This window comes from Tupaia chinensis, unplaced genomic scaffold (assembly GCF_000334495.1).
Source record: "Tupaia chinensis unplaced genomic scaffold, TupChi_1.0 Scaffold000478_3, whole genome shotgun sequence".
Taxonomy (NCBI): domain Eukaryota; kingdom Metazoa; phylum Chordata; class Mammalia; order Scandentia; family Tupaiidae; genus Tupaia; species Tupaia belangeri.
Genome location: NW_006159990.1, coordinates 8,325,083 through 8,346,127, shown reverse-complemented (window position 1 = coordinate 8,346,127; position 21,045 = coordinate 8,325,083). Strand labels below are relative to the sequence as shown.

Sequence of the window (21,045 nt, the reverse complement as noted above, 5' to 3'; positions counted from 1 at the left end):
GCTCTTCCTCCTCCTCCTCACTCAGAGCTGTCCTGGAGCTCCTGCTCCTGTACCTGTACAGGCTGCTTTCTTGCTCAGCCTTTTCTTGGGCTATGCGCTCCTGCTCGTCCCACTCATTGATGATTTCCTGGAAAGGCAGAGACGTGAGAAAGGAAACTAATCTGCCCTTGCTGGGGCACTCAAGATGAATAAAAGCAAGAATTGTTTTCTTTCAGTTTCTCTTGAGAACAAAAATACATGATTTAAAAACAAATAAAGTCAACATCCAAGAAACTAAATTCCATGTAACGGAGAACAAATGGGTTTTGCTACCAGGCTATATCTTCAGCAACCACAGTTCCGAAATTCCCTGCTGCATGCTATTACAATTTCACAGATGTAAAACTTGCTACAGGAGAGTTCATTCCTATTAGCTTCTGTCCCAAGCTAATGACACTTTGTACCTAGGACAGGGTCAGCTGTGTGGGGGTTGTGATTCAAATCATACTTGGCTGGCACCTTGAGGAGCTGGCCCAGGGGTTACAGAAAGGAAAACCTAGACTAAGGGCACGAATGCAGCAAAACTTGACTGCCCTACTATAGACAATTCTCAAATACCCTACTAACTCTAAGATTTTACCATCTTAAATTGGCAAAAACCATATATTAAAGAACCCACTCGATGTCTGAGGATTGAAAAAAAATAAGCATCCATCATCCAATAAGTTAATTTGTATGAAAGCTTAAGTGTGTTTAATCTTTGACCCAGCAATTTTTAAAAGATTTATCAAATTTTATTTAGTTAATTAATTTATTTATTAATTTATTATTTTTAATTTGACCAGAGAGAGACAAAGAGGGAAGTGAGAAATCAAGCCACCAGGTTTGGGACTTGAATCAACTATAGTTGGCCATGTAGGAGTCCAGGTCCTCAACCACTATGCCACTTGCTGGCCCCAATCCAACAATTTTGATCTATGAATTACCCCAAAATACAGCTGTAAGTATTGGGGCTTTTTTCACCCCTAAAAAAAGCTACATGCTAGGACCAGCAGTTGGTGTAATGGCTACATTGCTGGACTCTGACGTAGTTGACAGCAGTCCGAGTCCCAGACCCAGTGGCTTAAACTCACGCTGGGCGCCTGTGCATATATGCCCAAGATCCCAAGAGGAGAAGGGATTGAGGTGTACCCATCGCCCTGGGGTGTGATTTCTCACTTTCTGCCTCTCTCTTTCTGGCGAGAGCACACACACTATAGCAAAAACCTCTCAAAAAAAAGCTACATGCAGATGTAAACGTTCAGTAAGAAATTAGTTAACTTATACATATATAATAAAAAACTAGTCACTAAGTATGATTTGACCTCAACCAGAATTGACCTCAACCAGAACAACTCTTCTATCTGTTAAATACTGGGTCACTTATGCTGACATTTTTATTTTTAAAAAGGTATTACTAATTGGCATAATCATTAAGGCACTGGACTCCCACATGGTAGACCCTGGTTCAAGTCCTGGACCTAGTGGCTTAAAACTCAACACAGGGTGCATGTGCGTGAATGCCCAAAATTCTGAGAGGAAATGGAGAAGAGACTGCAGCAGGGCCATCCCCTTTGGGAGGTGATTTCTCACTTATTCTCTGTGTCACTCCAGAGAGTACATACACCCTATAGCAAAAATCTCTCCATAAAAAAGAGAAAAAGTACAGTGCTCCTACAAGTACAGTGACAGGCATACCTGACACACGTGTCTGAAGAGCTGTAGGGCCCTCTGGTCCAACTCTCCCTTGCACAGCACATGGGAGCGCAGGTACAGGAGGGCGTTCATCAGCAGCTGCTCTCGGGTGGGGCAGGGTCTCTGGGCCTTGCCTTCCAAATCCTTTCCTCCTGAACGCTTAAGCAGCAGCTTCCCAAGGCCTCGTAGAACCTCCTCTGACTTCACAGAGCACAAAGCATCAGCATGAGCATAGTAAGTGGGAAAGGTGGGGCCAATAGATGGGAACGCCAACAAGGCTGTGGCCAGGGACCCCAGCCTGTCTGCATGGACCATGCTGCTGTGGAGTGAGGCATGGACCTCAGATGCCACCAATCTCATGCCATGCTGTAACTGCAAGATAGATGCCTGCAGTGGAGTCACGATGTCTGGGTACAGGGCATACTCCTCTGCCAGTCGCTTCCTGAATTGGTGATGCGAATGTTGCCAAGAGGCCTCCTCCTTCAGAAGGTTCTGGACCTGGGCAGACCGTGGACCATCCACCTGGATGACCTGCAGGAGCCGCGAGAGCAAATCCTGAATAGTAGGAACCTTGGCAATGCTGGAGACATAGTGGTGGATCTCCTGCATCAGAGACTCGTAGGCAGGCAACTGGGGTCTGAAGGCCTGCTTCTTTGACAGCCTGCAGATTACATTCTCCAACTGATCAATTCTCTGGCGAAGCAACCTGAAGGCAAATTAACACAATAGACAAGTTCTGTCAGGAAATGAGGAGCAAATCCTGATTACACCCCAACTAAGAAAATCCAATGAAGATATATCAGATGCTCAAAAGTGATATGAAGACAATATAGACCATTATAAAAACAGAAAATATTTATAGAGCATTTCCCAAGTGCCACACATGTTAGCATTTCAGATGCATATCTCATCAGTCTCTCACTACAATTACCTCCCTTTTATTGATACGGACACTGAGGCTGAAAGGCCTTGAGTGATCAACCCAGTGTTAAAGCCAAAGGTTAGGGAAATGACTAGAGCTCAGAACTCTCTATCTTGCATTGTAATTACTGAGGCAACAGATCTACAGCCAAGAACAGCAGGGAGACTATATTATCACAGCCAACTTCTTCCCTGTGAAGACTAAGTTCTAATTGCAGCCATCTTGGCTCCATGTGAATCCATAGCTAAATACCCCCCACACACACTTCAGAGGGCAGGTTAACTATCCCTTATCTGAAATGCTCATGACCTGAAGAGTTTCAGTTCTTATAATATTTGCATATCTGTACACATGATCTTGGGGATAGGACCCTATTCTATACTTGAAATTCATTCAGTTCCATATGCACCTTATACACACAACCTGAAGGTGAATTTTATACAATATTTTTATATTATAGCATTCTGACTGCTATCTAACACATGAACTCAGGTGCCGAATTTTTCATTTATGGTGTGTCAAATTGACACTCAAAAAGTTACAAGTTGTAGAGCATTTCAGATTTCAGGTTTCCATTTTAGGGGTGTTCAACCTGTACACAGTATACCTGACTGCAATGGGGGGTTCAGGGTCTAACTGCTAACACAGATCAGAGACACAAATCATCACTTTTACTAGCACGAGAATTACACTGGAACAGTAAACCTCATCATGTCTTTTCCAAAGGAGGGGTGATACTCCAACACAAATCACTTTGCTGTGTTACCTGACATGAGGATGAGAGTGACTGACAATTGTTTCATCTTCCAGATCTCTTCCTGTTTGCAGCTGGGATGACAGGTTCCGTGTCTTCCACTCACACTGCAGCTGGTGTAACTAAGAAAAGGGAGAAACTGTCTGCTGTCCCAGCTGTGACCATCACATGAGGACACTGCCCTGCGGGTGGGTAGGGCAACAAGATAGAAGCAGCCTGGATTCCTGAATGACCCGGGTTGCTCTGCTCCATTAACCTGACCACTCACTTCTGAATATTAGGTGAAAAAAATCTTATTCATGCCATTAAGCTTTTGAATCTCTTTGCTTTTGCAGTTTATCCTTTATTTATCCCAACAAACTTTGTTTCTTTAAAATACAGTAATGTATCATTACCTTAATGTATTTGGTTTCTGACTTTGAACAGAAGTTCAACTACCAAGGGATATACAACACATTGGCTGAACCCTAAAATCCTTAAGTCATGGGGTTATCATTCCCTATCTAAAGGAGTTACCCAAACACCCAAAATTTAGTTCACATAGCGTGTCTAGATGGTGAGGAATACCAATGTACCTCAAGCAATGCCTCAAGTGTTTATGTACTTGCCTTCTGCCCTTTGTGCCTATCTGGCAGATACATCAGAACTTTAGGAAGGGACCTTCTCAGAGCCTGAGACTACTCAGAGTAATTCTCAAAAAATAAAATGCAGTCTTGGGAACCAGCAGTTAGCGTAATGGCTATGTCACTGGACTCCCACATAGTCAACCGCGGTTCTCATCCCGGACCCGGTGGCTTAAAACCCACGCAGGGCGTATGTGCGTGCGTGCCCAAGATCCCGAGAGGAGAATGGAGGAGAAGGGATTGCGGCGTGGCCATCCCCTCTGGGGGGTGATTTCTCGCTTTCTGTCTGTCTCTCTGTCTGTCTGGCGAGCACATGCGCCCTTATAGTGAAAAACCTCTCAAAATAAAATAAAATAAAATGCAGTCTTGAAAACAGGCATGTGGGAAATCGCCAGTTGATGCAAAATCATCCCCTTTAATGACTAAGCAACCAAAATGGAATAAATGAAGCAAGACACTAAGCAAATCCAAAAAGTGAGGGATGGAGCCTGTGCTCCAAGCTCTCAGCTCACCTACCTCTTCTTTGGCGTACTTAAGTTTGTATTCCCTCTTCACTGCAGGGTCAAAGCGTGCCTGGGGAAGCCACGTCTGAATCTGGAGCAAGCCTAGGTTCACCCAGAGCATCCCACGCTGGGCTGGCTCTGGCAGGTTCTTCTTACTCTCGCCTTCCCCAAAGAAGTGGCGCAGGGAGGTGAGCAGGAGGCAGAGCAGTTCCTTGGGCAATGTCTCCTGACCAGCCATGTCTCCGAGAGTCTGGCCCACATGCTGGAAGGCCTGGCTATCCCCAAGCAGCAGCTGCTCACAGTTCTTCATGTACTCTTGTCGCTGGGGCTCTGGCAGCAACTCTGCTAGGCCCACCAGGTGCCGGCACAGAACCAGACCTTGGAGCTGGGAATCTGTGCGTCTGTGGAGACAACAAGGAATCATGTCAGGGTTTGCACTGTATCAAATAGCATTCCTTTTTGCACATTTGCACCCCTAAAGAAAATGGTCACTGCAGACTGCACTGTCAATATTTCAAGGACCATTTCTGTTCTGAATGTTGAAATGACTTCCAAAGCACCATTCTCTTGATTGCAATATGCTTAAAACTGACAAAGGAGTCAGCTAGCTCATGGCAGCCTGCATGGACTGAAAGTGTGATCAAGGCAGAAATCACTCTAATCTTTATCCATCTAAGCTCACTACTACAGAATCCAGGCTGAGGTCCCCTGCTACATGCTCTGGAGGTAAGACAGAAACTTTACAGGCTGCTCCCAGGGGAAGGGAATACCTGAACTCTGCTACTGAAGGAATAGCCATGTTGGTCCAAAGCACCGAGCTAATGTCCTGGAGCTGTTGGGCTCTCTCAACGCATTCCCCCAGGGTGACGTGTGAGGAAGACAGGATAGGGAGGCCGCTCACGTCCCAGGTACTTGCTCTGCAGCTACTGGTCAAGACTTCAAAGCAGCACTTGGAGAATATGGCTCTGCCAAGACTGCTAGGGCCCTGAAGAGCAAGAATCAAGTAACTTTTTAATTGCTAGAGAACATGTGTGCTCCCAGACAGTGCACATTCAACAGGGTGTGGTCATGCCACATCCCTTCTCCTCTATTTCTATATCCTGTCCAGAATTGAGGCACGCACGCACACTCACTCAGTATGTCTTTCAAGCCACCAAGGCAGGATTTGAACCACAGCCAGCCATGTGTTGATCTAGCACCTTGAAACCCTAGACTGCAGGGCCAGCCCAGGTAACTTCTACAAATAAAAACAATTTTGACAGAGAGCACTGGGTACCTTAAAGGGAGGGGAGATAAGAAAAGGAGCATCAGGTTGCTTGGAAGAGGTAAACATCAACCGGAAATGGGACCACAAAAGCAGAATGAGATCTAGTGTTGGTAGACAGAAAACAAATATACTGTCTAAGAAATGAGGCACAATGGGTGCTTTAGTGACACATGAAAAACCCTCAACCTGAGAATCAGAGAGACATTCTTGCAGTACAGACAGGCGGTACACCACAGCAAGATGAGATCTTGAAGGAAAAAATTAAGAGTCAAGTCCAAAGACTGCCAAGTCTGTGCTCCTAGGACTGCTAACCTGGGACCAAGTGATAGCTGTCCGATGTAAATGGTTACGTGGCCTCGAACACAGGAAAGAAAACACTGTGCACTCCACGCAACTTTTGAGGATACACAAGGATTATCACTAAGGACTCTGGGTGATGCCTAATAAATTAATGTGGGGACCAGATGCAGTACAAACGGGAAGGTGTTGTTATTAAGTGCTTGGGGCCACATGGGAGGTCCAGATTTGGCTCCCAACCCAACCTAAACAGACCAGGTACAATGTGCACACCTGTGGTCCTAATTAACTAGGAGGCAGGAGCGGGAGGACTGTGACACAGGAAGTCTCCATCTAAAATACCCATATCTCTGTCTACGTCTATCTCCCTTCACCATCTCTCTTTCCTTCCCTCCTATGTGCACATGTACTCTCTTTCATTTACAAGAACTGTTAAAAATAATTATGGGGATCGGCAGTTGGCCTAATGGCTATGTCGCTGGACTCTCATGTAGACAACCATGGTTCGAGTCCCGGACCCAGTGGCTTAAACTCACACTGGGTGCATGTGTGTGCATACCCAAGAACCCTGAGAGGAGAATGGAGAAGGGACTGAGGTGTGGCCATCCCGCTGGGGGGTGATTTTTTGCTTTCCGTCTCTCTCTTTCTGGCAAGTGCACATGCCTTATAGCAAAAACCTCTCCAAAAAAGAAAAAAGAATGGAAAAGAAAGCAGAGTGCTTATTCCTAATGAATTCTGTATCATATATACAAATTTATGTGCTGTGTATATTTTTTGTAATTTTAAAAAGTGACGTTTGAATTTAAAAAATTAAAGATTTAAAGGAAACGTTTTCAACTTTAACTTAAGATTTTTCAAATCATTGGAAATGGAGGAAAAGCTTTGTTGGCAATATCATGCAGAAAATCCAGAAGTATCACAGTCACCTATGTAGTCACCATGCTATCCTGGAGATAAACATTTAGATAAACATTTCTTTTGAGAAATTTTTTCCCCACTACCAACAAACATTTTTATGATTTTATGCCAACAAACCTTCAATGTGGCATCCAAAAAGGACTTGGGCATCTCTCCCTGGTGCATATTTGGAAGAGGGTTCCATGTGAGCCAGTACTCCGGATTTGTGGTCACAGTACTGTTCCACAAGGATGTAAACGTGGAATTTAATAACTCAGACCACAAAGAAGTAATTTCTTCAGCAGACAGCTAAAAGTAAAGGAATGATTAAATAAGAGAATATTTGAGAAAGAGTTCATGAATCAAGTTACCAGTTCTAAAACCTTTCTAAAACTAAAATGGATTTAAAAATATTAATCAATTTTTCTGATTCTCTGCCACCCTAGTCATCTCAGCCAAGTCACAAAATCTGTTTATAATTTTATAAAACTTAAGTGTGTTTTTTTCCCTCATATAACATAAAGTCACATGAGAAAATAAAAGCAAAATAACTCACACAACTTTAACAGCTGCAAAAGACACAAAGAAAACATTAGTATATCTTTAAAAATTAAGGTTGTTGGGGTCAGGTGGATCACCACATGAAAAGATTCGGTTAAAAATGCTTATGTACCTCTCTATCTCCTCACACTCCCTGTCTCATAAATTAAAGCAAACAAATTAAGAAACAAGTAAGTATTTGTTCTGCAGTCTGCCATAGGAGATTTAATAAACTCATTGTGTAAAGAAAACTTATTCCTCACCACTACCCTTTTTTTTAAAAATTTATGTTATTGGACTTATGCACTTGCCAGAGAGAGAGGAGGGAGAGAGAAATCAACCCCCAAGGGAGATGGCTACACCACAATTCCTTCTCCATTCTCCTCCTGGGATTTGTCGTGCAGCATGCACACAAGCCCAGCATGATTTTCAAGCTGCTGGGACCAGGACTTGAACTGCGAAGTTGGTGATGTGGAATCCACTTTAACCTTCATGCCACCTGCTGACTTCCTTATTTCCCTTTTTGACTGTGGTCTTTACCTTCTGATGATGTAGCAAGGACCAAAGGTCTTGAAGATCTTGAGGAGCAACTGGTGTGTGCATAAGACAAAATGTGATGTGATGATTTATCTCTTCCATCTGAGTTTGTTGATTTTTGTTGGGCCTGTTACAAAATAAAGACGGAAAGAATGGGATGTGAACTATTCACAAACAGCCAGAAAACAGCTGCATAAGAGAAGGTGGAACACAATCAACTTACAGTACATTTCTTTTAAAAGGAGCAACTCTACTGAAAAATTACCTAATGACTTAAGGGTCAAAACAGGCAGCAATCTTCCACCTTGAGACAATCTATGTTTGTTTGTACCTTTAGGGTACATAGCTAATCTAAACAGAAAAAAATACCTGAAAAGACTAGCTTACCTTCGCAGACAAGACTGGGTCATAAAATCAGCTGTCACTTTGTACTGCCAAAGCACAGCCAGGTACTCCATTGCAGGCCACAACTGAACATGCCTACTGAGTTGGATTAAGGAAGTAAGTTCTGCCTGGGATGTGGAGGAAGGTTCACCATGCTTTTTCTCCAGAAAACCAAGAGCAAGTCCTTTGGCTGTGAGTTCCAAACACTGAGCTTTCAGTAAATTCTTCAATTCATCTGGACAAAAAGACAAATGTTCTACTCACCTGAGTTAACCAAGTTCAAGCTGCTTAACTTGAGCTCTAAGTATCTCATTTGCTAAATATTAATATTTGTACAATTCTGATAAAATTTTTAAAATATGTGAAGTTTGTTCTGTGCTTGACACATATTAAATAGTACTTACATCATACCAAGAAAGAAAGAAACAAACATCAGCGAAAGACTATTGGCTGCAGAGAAGATATTTTGAGAGCATCTGCCAGCTTGCCAAATGCCAGAATACATTACCTAGGTTGACACCTTCCAAGATATTAGCTCTGAGGATCAATCCCCAGGCCTGCAGGAGACTTTTCTTTGATTTCCATGCAGAAGCAGCCACTTGGAGACGATTAATGTCTTCCTGCCTTCCACTCTCCCCAAGGGCAGGTATCCACTCTCTAACGGCAAAGGCTTTGTTAAGGACTTTCAATTGTGAAAAACACTCCACCACGAGCTTGTCCTAAGACAATAAAATCCAGGAAAGTCTACTTAAGAGTAGAAATACAGTTCATTTCAATAGCTTATAAATGTCTAAGAGGAAACTTAAGATATTTTCTCCATGATTCTAGAAAACACAGGATTTACTGCTATTGCTCTTAGGAGAGTTTCTAGTAATAAAGTTAAAAGTCTGCCCAGGCTTAATAGTTACAGGAATAAGTAAAATGATAACATTTAACAAGTCAGTTAATAGTACTGATGATTATTTAAGAGTTAAGCTTTGCAGATACAGATGATGAATATATTTGAAGGACAACTACTAAGTTCTAGGAAAGCTTCAGAGAAAGTAGTTGCTAAACCTTTTTATTTACTACATCCTTCCAGGTGTACCTTAAAAGGAAACGGTCGTCCTAGGAACTTTTGTAGCTTCTTTATACCAGTACAGCCACCGGTTGGGCTCCCCAGACAATTCTGAATATGTTCGGAGACAGTCTGAATCTCTTTGTAATATCTTTAGAAGGAAAAAAAAGGGGTGGGGGCAGAAGGGAAATAAGGAAACGAAGAAATCCTGGATGGTAAGAAAACACATTTATATTTTACTTACATTTAGCAATATGTCAAGGGAATAAACCGAAATAAAGCAAGAAGAAACGGTTTCAATTCCAAACCTTCTTATCTATAACATGATCTATGTCTCAGATACTGACATTATTACAGGAAATATGAGGCTTACTTGTCTTCGTGATTCATCAGGAATTGGGGAATCTGATGGACCAAATGTTTTAAAACCCAGTGCCAATGGAGGGCAAGCAACGCCAGACCTGGGGCATCCACCTTCACTGTGTCAGCCACTGTCCAAAACCGATCCCGCCATCGCATAGAACCTAAGATCTAAAAACAAAGTAAACCAAGACTGCTCATAAACATCTCCCAGTAACACATATGACATTAAATTCAATTGTTAATTAATACTCCACATACATACACAAAAGGTATGAGGACAGACTGGAATATTTATAGGAACCTTAAGGCAGGCAGGCAGAGAGGGCAAGGATCTTTTCTCCTAGTACTTGATGCACAAAGCTATGGATCTTTTCTTCTAGTACCTGATGCACAGAGCCATTACTTATAGAATTCCTGGGTCATATAATAAAATGCACACAACATTTTATAAAACCCTGCCAAATACCTTACAAAGCGGCTACATTATTTCATATTCTAACCAGCAATGTAGGAAAATTCTAGTTATTCTATTTCCTTGACAATACCTAATACTGTTAGCAATTTTCATTTTAGCTATACTAGTGGGTGATTCCTCGTTGGTTTTAATTTATATTCCTTGATAACTGATGATGTTGCAATTTTTTAAGTAAAAAAATAATTTAAGTGCCCAATTATTGGGCATTCATATTATCTTTTGAAAAGCATCTTTTCAAAACGTTTTAAAATCAGGTTGCCTTATTAGTTTATATATATACATATGTGTGTGTGTGTGTATATAGTGTGTGTGTGTGTGTGTGTGTATATATACATTTTTTTTTCCCTAAGAGAGATTTTTGCTATAGGGTGTATGCACTCACCAGAGAGAGAAAAAAGCGAGAAATCACCCCCAGAGGGGATGACCACATTACAATCCCTTCTACATTCTCCTCTCAGGATCTTAGGCACACACACGTGCCCGGTGTGAGTTTGAAGCCATCAGGTCTAGGACTTGAACCATGGTTAACTACATGAAAGTCCAATGACATAACCATTATGCATCTGCTGGTCCCTTATGGTTGACTTTTTAATTAGGACATTTTATTTCTTCATTTATATTGAAGCTAAACCAGTGAGCAAAATTGTCAATGCATAAGCTATTAACTCACACAAGGGTAAAAATACATCCAACATACAAGCAAACTAGATCGGCTGCTTTAATTCATGACAAGTTCAGTCATTTTCTTTAGATTCTACAATGTAAATAGCTTTGGCAAAAACTGCTTGTCAAGTTTCTGGTGTATTATCAAAGCAGGGTATTCCCAACTATTTAAAATGGCTATTAAAACAGTCCTCCCTTTCCTACCTCATATCTACGGGAGGCCAGTTTCTCTTCAGGAACTTTAACCTGAACAGTGTACGCCAAGAGACTGAATGCAGTAGCAGATGTAAATATTCAGCTTTCTTCTCTGTAGACAGACACGAAGATTTACGGTAATGTAAACAGCTCTCCTCTCTTGTTAATTTTAATTTTGGAAAATAGCTGGTTAATTTAAAATGTTATCTACATTAACATAAAATAGGCCTGTTAATGTATTTTTGAATAAATTTATAAATATTTTTTGTATTTTTTGGTTTTAGTTCCTAATATAGAAAAAACTGGCAGATCTAACCACATAACAAAAGCTCTGTGGGGTCTTTGATAACTTTTAAGATTATAAATTAGGGAGCCGGTAGGTGCTGTGGTGGTTAAGGTGCTGAATTCCCACATGGTAAACCATGGTTTGAGTCCCAGACCTGGCAACTTGCTTTCTTAATTTCTCCTTCTCTGTCTCTTTCTGGTGAGCACATATACTCAATAGCAAATTAATAATAATAGTTAAAAAAATTAATTCTTAAAAAAAAAAAGAACAAGGATTATAAATGGAGTCTAAGATCACTGAGTTTCAGGCTTGCTACTCTCCTTACTAACTAACCGGAACAATCTGGATTCAAATCATCATTTAACCCATATGTGACAATGACTAAGAGAATTTAAGTGAATAACTTAATTGTAGCTACAATCCATTTACCTATCAGTGGACACTTGGATTGTAGCATATCCATCTAATGGAATAATGCTGGGCAACAGAAAGGAATGACTAGATACATGAGAGACCATATGGATTTATCTCAAACTATCTATGCTGAGTGAACTATGATACTATGATAAAGAAGTAAATACACTGCATAATTCCATTTATAGAACTTGCAACTGATCTAAAGTAACATAAAGCAGATCACTGGTTACTTGTTTGGGTGTAGGAACAAAAGAGAGGAAGGAAATACAAAAAGCAGTACTGAGAAATGTTTGGAGATGAGATATGTTCGCCATCTTGACTAATAATGCTTTCATTTCACAGGTGTATACACATCAAAACTTACACTGCACATGTTAAATACACGGAGTTTATAATGCATGAATTATTACCTCCATAAACCCTTAAATAAATGTGTGTATATATTTAAAATTGCTAAACCTCTCAAATTATATTAGGCGTAACAACACTCAAGCTAGTCTTATCCTTAAGGATTTCAGTGCCAAGGGAACCAGCAGTTAGCGTAATGGCTATGTCGCTAGACTCCCACGTAGTCGACCGCAGTTCGCATCCCGGACCCAGTGGCTTAAAACTCACGCCGGGCGCATGTGCGTGTGTGCCCAAGATCCCTAGAGGAGAATGGAGGAGGAGGGACTGCGGCGTGACTGTCCCCCCTGGGGGGGGTGATTTCTCATTTTCTGTCTCTATGTCTCTCTCTGTCTGTCTGGCGAGCGCACGCACCCTATAGCGAAAATCTCTCCAAAACAAAAAAAAAAAAGAAAAGAATTTCAGTGCCAAGACAAACTCTGTCGGGGTTTTAAAAACAGGGACCTTTCCTCACCTCACTGACACTGGCGTCAGACACCATCCCCTGGGAAGACTGTACCCAGAGCAGGATGAGTGCATCACTCAGTTCAAAGAAGGCAGCAAGATTGACCACGATTTCATGCGGCAAGCTGTGGTAGCTCTCTGGATCTTATAGAGGACGAAGATAAAACAGGAACAGGCCATCAGATTTAAATTAAATCTCTGGACATTTTCAGAATATACTGTAACAAGAACTAATGGTATTAGCACTCCAAAGATCAATTTGGAAAGGTAAAAAAAAAAATCAAAGCAAATTTTTTACTATTAATCAACTTAGTAGATGAGGCAAGTACACCTATAGATGAAAATAATGACAACAAAAATGCAAATTATAAAACAAAATGCATATTTTCTATATTTATTAAAATACAAAGCAAAAACTAAGTTTATGTATGTTTGGATGGTTAACACAAACAGATATGAGAAAATACAAATGAACTATAAATAACAGTGGGTGCTGCAATGATAACTTTTTTCATTTTTATAATTTGTGTATATTTTGAGTTTTTTCTGATAACACAATTATCTTTTCAACTTATAAGAATTGAGCAGAGAACCTAGTGTCTATGAGTTCATACTTCAGCCAACAGACCTAGTTCTCAAATTCTGGCTGTACTACTTGCTAGAGACACAACCTTGAGTATCTCTGTGTCCCCCTTTCCTACTTCACAGGGTCACTATAAGAAGAAATAAAACGGTAGTTAACTAAACACCCAGCACAGAGTAAATACTCAGTCAATGTTGGTCATTACTGCTGACTGAGGGATGTTTACAATCAGGCCAGGAGACTAAATCAGTAACACAGCAGCAGCTGCTGAGTATGTCACTTAACTCCAGCAACATTACACGGTCAGACGCTTAACTGAAGAATACAAAAGGTAAATATGTTTACCTTTATGGAATTCAAAGGACATTCTCAAAACACTATTTCTTAACTTTTTGCCACCAACAGAAACCAAATTTGCTTCAGTAAAAATCCGTTTTTCCCGGTCAAGATATATGATTGTCCTAGAGTGAGATTCAAACACATAAATAGTTACTTAGTAATAATATTTTTCAATCATATCCTCTATGTGCTGAATCCTGGGAACTCTCAGAATATCCATCTCCTTTATCCTGACATTCCTCGTCTGTAAATTCTGAACTAAAGACAGAGGTGAAAGTGAGGACCACGAAGGCGGGAGAAAAGGACAGATGGATGGAGAAAGCTGGGCTGGGCCTCGCTCTGTTGCTTTGCCAAGATCTTATTAACTACACTGTGGACTCTTCACACAGGCCATTACAGAATTAATCTACAATGTCAAAAGTTACTTTTTTGGGAGGTGGGAGTCACCCTCTCTACATTTTCCTAATTTTCCTTAAGTCCACTCAACTTTATAAAATTCTGTCCAGTCAGTAAGTTTCCTTTCTTACTTCTTATTAAAGACATCTTAAACATTTCCCTGGATTAGATAGCTTAGACGTCTATTTATTTTATCATTATGCTTTCATACAAATCCATGGGTTCTGTGTAAAATTCATCAACTCACATACACGTTATTACACACTTTTCTGTAATGCACACTGATATACAATTGTTTTAATCCGTTAGCCAATGACAAATTTAGTAAGTTCTAATCATAAGATTAAAGAAAAAGGAAAGATCAGCTTATATGACGATTACATAAATGTGTATATGAGTGCAGGTGCTGTCTGCATATGTGCCTAAGAAAGGATGTGGACTGGAAGATGGCTAAGGAAGCCACATGTGAGAGAGTGAGCACGTGAAAAACGGCAGAAGCGGGCTAGTTGGTAGCATGGTCACTGGATCCCACGTGGCCAACTGTGCAGTTCAAGTCCTCAACCCAGCGGCTTGAAACACAGTGGGCACATGAATGTGCATACACGAAATCCAGGAAGGAGAAATGTAGGAGGAACTGTGGTGCAACCATTCACTAAGGGGACCGTTTCGCCACTCTCGCTCCCTTTCTCTCCAGCAAGCACATGATCACTCTCTAGTAAATTAAGGGGGGGGGGGGGGAGAGAAACTGCTAAGAATCACAAACTGAAAACAGCAGAAACATTATCATCCAACAATAAAAAAATTAACTTTAAAATAATAAATTCTACCATTAATGCTAAGAGTCAAAGCAATCATGTCTAATATCCTAGCACTTCTTAGGTTCACAAAATTAAACACATAAAAACTATATTTGACAGAGTTCTAAGAAAGGGATAATCTATGAGGCACGTGAGAAAAACAGTGCCCAGAGAATGAGGCTTCACCTACTTGTTTGCAACTGATTCTAAAAGGGCAAACAGCTGTTCAGACTGGTCGGTCTGTGGGTCAAAGTCCATCGAATTCCTAATAATGTCCAAAGCCTGCATATTCCATCGGGGGTCCATAGGAACCACAAACTCATCTAGTTTAAAAAACAAAAGAAAATGCAATTTTAGAGTTAAACTCTTTGCCTGGTAAATTTCAGTCAGTATTTTTAGCCTTCTGCTTTGATCACAATGGGTCCTGATGGAGAAAAAAAAGTTGGAAAGGGTAAATGCTATGGTTTCATAGTCTTAGAAAAGTACATTTTAACAGTTTTGTATTGTTTGTTTTCCAAATACAGTATCTTACAGGTTCTGAAAATCTGTCCCACGGTAGAATTAAAAAGGTAAAAATCCCTGCTAAAACAAAGATTCCAACCAATGATTTGACTTCTTCATATCCCACTAATGGTCTAAAAAGAATCCATAGGCCTAACCGTTCTATCTCCATTTGTCACAAAACAGTAATTACATGGCAGGAAACAAATTAACACATCTCATTATCTATTTTCAATAAAAAAGACAATTTGAGATTATTTCGCTTAAAAATAATTTTCTCAGGCTAGCCCTATACCTAATGCTAACATTAATACGAAGGAGGTGGAGCAGAACAGTTCAGGGGAATACTCTGAATTTTAAAAACATCCAACATACAGCAGACAACCAAGGGCGTGGCTGTGAATAGCAAGGGACAGTAGGTGGGAACCCACATTCCAAAGCCTAGTGAGGCAGAGCTACAAACTGGAAAAGAAAATTAAGTAAGAGCTAATGTGCTCCAACAGAAGACAAATGGTATCTACTAAAAAGAAACCTGTTGCTCTGTGTTCCTAGAGACTACAACCCTTTCAGAAATGGAAGCCACCATTTTGTTCAGCCTTAACCTGACTGCCACAATAGTTTTCACTACGATTAGATACTGTTCTAATCACCCTGCCTTTAGTGTACATAAGGTAATAGGTTCAATCCAAAGCATCGTGCATACTTTTTCCAAACCAAATGGCTAATGGTACCTTTTGATCAATATCAAATGAAGACTGTAGAAAAACCATAATCTGGCTTTGTGAAAATGCTCCTGTATTTTCCTAATAAATGCTTAAATACACTCAACTTTATAAAATTCCGTTCCAGTAAATACGTTTCCTTTCTTACTCCTTACTAAAGACATCCTTAACATTTCACTGGATTAAATAGCTCCGATGTCTATTTATTTTATCACTATGCTTCTGTAACCTCGACATTAAGTCTTTTCAACTTTTAACATTAGAAATAACTAACTGATCTGTGTACCTTCCCTTTCAAGTCAATATGCCATGTTTTAAAACGTTTCCTATGAATACTACCAAAAACAACAGAACGTTAAAAGTGTAAGGGACCTCAGAAAAGTAAGAACTTAATTCCCAAAGACAGGTAGAGAAAGTGAATAAGCCAAAATTGAAGCCCGTTTGTGGCAGAGTTAGGACCATGGCCTAGTCTTCTGGTTCAGTATCTTTCCAGTACACTGTGCATCTTCCCCCTCCTTCAGAAGCTGGAAGATAATGAATAGTTTTAAACAGAAAAGCAGAATTTGGACCTGGATATCCTGAACCTCCTAAAAAATACTATTACGGCAGAAGCTCTGTCAGGTCTTTTTCTCATGAAATCATGAATAAATTTTCCAAAACAGTGCTGATAACTAGAATCAAAAGTAGGTGCGTACCTGTTACATTTGGTTGTAATATTTTGATGACATTACTGACTCCAGCTGAGAGAGAATTTGAGTAGAAATTCCTAAGAGATGCTGCACTGGCTTCCAAATGAATCTGTATTGACTCTGTGCACAATAGTAAAGCAAATGTTAGAATCTAAAGCAGTGCTGTCTACCCGAACTTTCTGTGATGATGACAATGACAACGTTCTATTAGCGCTGTCAGAGGAGCCACTAGCACTTGAAACATGGCTAAATGGATTTGGAATTTTCATTTGATAATTTGTATCTACATTTTAGTTGCTCTCTCTGACTAATGGCTATCATATAGGACAATATATTCAACAGATACACATACTTGCATGAAGCTATTCTACACATATTCAGACAAATCACATGTGGCAAAGAATCATAAGCCCGTTCATTGGCTTATCTGCAAGTTACAGTGGAACAGAAAGGCTCAAGTAAACTCTGACTTGCTACCTGCAAATTCCATGTTCAGCACTTTACAATCCAAGACATGTTACTGTGACTTTTCCTCTCTTAAAATGAAAAAAGTACAAAGAAAGTAATTTTGATGACTTGGAGCACTACAATCTTATGCACCAAGGACAGCAGGTGGTGTGGTGGTTAAGGCACTGGACTCTCATATGGCTGACCACAGTTCGAGTTCCAGACTTGGCAGCTTGAAAATCATGCCAGATAAGTATGCATGTATGCTCATAATCCCAGGAAGAGAACGGAGGAGAAGGGAATGTGGCCATGCTCCCTGGGAGGCGGGGATTTCTCATCTTCCCTCTCTCACTGTCTCTCTGGTGAGCACACATAACCTGTGGGAAAACCTCAAAAAAAAAATTTTTTTAAATCTGTGTACCTTTAGGGAAAACAAATTTATAAAAAGCAACACTTTTCCCAAGTTGGATGGTGTGCAGCAATAGTAAAGCAAAGAAGCAGATACTCAAGATACCAAACACTAAAAATACAGTGTTTCCCCTTTGAATTGGACATAAAGGTAAGCAGATCCAGAAATGCTAAGGATTACATGGAAACAAGTTCATCTTGTAACTCATTTAAGGACAGTACTGCTTCTTTACTTTCTAGCAGCTATATAAATAGCAATACTGGGTCACAAATTTCTTGTTAGGATATTTCCCAGATGCAATTTTCATACTGCTGTCACAGAATAACACAGTTATTGAGACATTTAAACAAGGTAAGTGTATATAAATCTCCTTGTACAAATTAACTTTTCTACTCACCAAGCCCTTCTGGTATATTCTTCGCCAGATGATAAAGCCATTTAACTCTGAGCATCCAATCCTGATTGGTCGCTCTCTCTATGAGTAATTTAACAGCCATGGCCAAAACATCTGGTTCATCGATCCAATCTGTATCCACTTCAACTACACTGAATTTTAGATTCTCAGGGTTGGAGGACTGCATAATTTTCTCTAAGTCTTGCAAAGTTAGAGGTTGACTCCTGAAATTCATTGATATGGCCTAAATTAGTGTTTAATCTTTTATTTCACATTTCAAAGAACTAATAAGATTATTTTATAAATATTGAATCAAAGAGGCAAAGGGGAAAAGATGAGTCCCCCCCCAAAGAGGAAGACAATGAAGACATACAGTTAATAGAGGAGTGATATCAAAATAAATAATAAAACCATGACACTAGATCACAAATCAGCCAATGCTCTGATTGAATATACTGTGTCCTGACCAGCAAAAGCAAAAACCTGTCAAGAGCTGAAGGCTCCTCTGACCTTGCCCAGCTGCTGGTTTTCATGCTTATCCTGTTCAGGCAGTAAGCTAAGATCTGTCCATCACTTCGGACTGTGGAGAGGTGAGAATCTTCAACAGCAAAGAGAGCTGAGGGCACTGAATCTGGCCACAGTCCCATGGCAAGAATGGAGCTTCCCCAGGTTTCATGTGCTCGCAGAGAAGAAATATGTTTCTCCAGTAAAGCCTGCATAAGCTGGTTGGAGATTAAACAAACAAACAAAAAAAAATATGTTGTTAGTATGAAAACTAGCTATAAAACTACAGAAAACAGGGACTAGCAGTTAGCGTAATGGCTATGTAGCTGGACTCCCATGTAGAGGACCGTGGTTCGAGTCCTGGACCCGGTGGCTTAAAACTCATGCCGGTCACGTGTACGTGCATGCCCAAGATTCCAAGAGGAGAAAGGATTGTGGCGTGGCCATCCCTCTTGGGGGGTGATTTCTCACTTTCTGTCTCTCACTGTCTGTCTGGCAATCGCACGCGCCCTTTAGCAAAAACTTCTCCAAAAAAAAAAAAAAAAACTAGAGAAAACTATAGTTCTCTACAGCTGATGTGACCATCTTATGACAGCTCTAATCACATCTTCTATGTACAACACAAATTAAATTCTACTTTGTTAATGCTAGGTGAGTTTCAAAAAAGGACTATTTACATTTAAACTACTTTCCAGAAAAGTATCTCTATATCAGATCATTTCTGAGAACAAAACTGCAGTGGTCAACTCTCAGGTCTTTAAGTTGCTATCCTGGGCCAGCTGGTGGCATGGCAGTTAACATGGCTGGATCCCATATAGTTCCATCCTAGACCCTGTGGCTTGAGAAACACCAGGTATGTGTGCCCGAAATGCTGAAAGAAGGGAGAGATGGAGGCCGGATTGCAGTGTGATCATTCCCCATAGGGTTTATTTTCTCCTCTCTCTCCCATCTCTCAGGCAAGTGCCTTAACAACAAATTCACTTCTATTCAACATTATAGCATGCTGAAATTTAGCTGTCTGAAACATTTCACAGTACCTTACGGTTTGCTGGTGAATGCTGGGAGTGGACATAAACTTCCTGGCATGCTTCAGAAAAGGCTCTGTCTAAGCTCAGACCTCGCTGTAGGTATTGGACAATAATTGTGGCCGTCTGAATTAAAGTTGACAAAGAAGATGTTGGAGAACCTACAGAGAAAAAGTATTGCCGTCTATGTGCAACAGTCTTCAAAATCTGAGGAAAATGGATACCTTTTGTTTTCACATATAACTTCCTTTCACTCAGCCCCTCCCAGATACTTATTTTAAGAAAACCTTATGAGGCCGGCAGGTGGCATGGTGGTTAAGGGCACTGAACTCCCACATGGCTGACCGTAGTTCAAGAATGGACCTGGAGGCTTGCTTTCTCACTTCCCCTCACCCACCCCCTTCTCGCTCTGTCCTTCTCTTTAAAATAAATATATAAAACTAAATAAAAATAATTAAAAAAAGAAAAAGAAATTAAACATTCTAAGTAAACTCTAGGTTTTCCTGATGGCACAATGGACTTGTGGGTAAGTCTGCATTCCTACCTCTCTCTCTTCCCCTCCTCCCTGTGTGTCTCTCTCCTCCTTTCTCTGGCTGCCTGCAGTGTACTGTGGGGAGACATGTTCACAAACATAATAAAGCCCAGATTAATATATCCTTAATTTAATGATGATATACTGGTTGTAGCAAAATGAGCACAACTTCATAAAGGACCATGGGCTTGGAAATCCAACAAACCTACTTCAAATCCCAGCTGTCACTACTACTTTATTTTGACATGTTACTCAAATTCTCTGAGCCTTATTCATGAAATGGAAAATATGACTTGCAGGGCCAGCCAACTGGTGTGGTGACTACGGCAGCTGAATCGCACATAGTCAACTACGTAGATTTTATCCCAGATCTGGCAGCTTGAAAATCACACCAAGTGTATACTATGTAGTTCTTATCCCAGATCTGAAAGCTTAAAACAAAAACAAAAACAAAAACAAAAAACCATCATGCTGAGTGTATCTGTGTGTGCCCAAAATCCTAAGAGGCGAGTAGAGGAGAAGAGATCATGGTGTGATCATCTCCCCTGGGGGTCTCTTTCTTTCTTTCTTTCTCTCTCTCGTGAGGACACATTACCAATAACAAATTGAGGGAAAAAAATAAAAGGAAACATGTGCCTTATAGAACTAATATGAGGACTAAGTTGAAAATAAGCATCATACCTAATGCATCCTAGTTATTCAAATAGCAGTGTTTATTACTATTGCTCCTTTCTGTGTACCTAAACGTGTAAAAGATCACACCTGTCTGTTTTAAGGAACTCCAAGTTTTTTCCTTATTCAACCTTGAAAAGGCCAATGATGACAATGCAGAAATGATTGGCAAACATATTAAACCTCAATGCCTAAAGCAGTGTTACTCAAAGTGTTCACTTCTGACTGCATGTAACTGAAGTCTAAGGAGCTTCCTTTAAATACCGAATTCCTATGCCTCATCCTGACCTGCT

General features: G+C 40.4%; 1 protein-coding gene across 1 annotated transcript in view; it reads right to left on the bottom strand.

Annotated features, from left to right (window-relative positions):
• Positions 1-21,045, bottom strand: part of MDN1 (midasin AAA ATPase 1) — a 188,372-nt gene that overhangs the window by 55,114 nt on the left and 112,213 nt on the right. Inside the window, 18 exon segments of the mRNA XM_006156121.3 lie at positions 2-127; positions 1,717-2,419; positions 3,402-3,511; positions 4,529-4,916; positions 5,286-5,500; positions 7,115-7,285; positions 8,057-8,180; positions 8,441-8,672; positions 8,946-9,156; positions 9,525-9,645; positions 9,868-10,025; positions 12,753-12,886; positions 13,671-13,786; positions 15,048-15,180; positions 16,776-16,889; positions 18,023-18,243; positions 18,530-18,741; positions 19,561-19,709. Of these exon segments, the coding sequence (XP_006156183.1) occupies positions 2-127; positions 1,717-2,419; positions 3,402-3,511; positions 4,529-4,916; positions 5,286-5,500; positions 7,115-7,285; positions 8,057-8,180; positions 8,441-8,672; positions 8,946-9,156; positions 9,525-9,645; positions 9,868-10,025; positions 12,753-12,886; positions 13,671-13,786; positions 15,048-15,180; positions 16,776-16,889; positions 18,023-18,243; positions 18,530-18,741; positions 19,561-19,709 (3,638 nt within the window).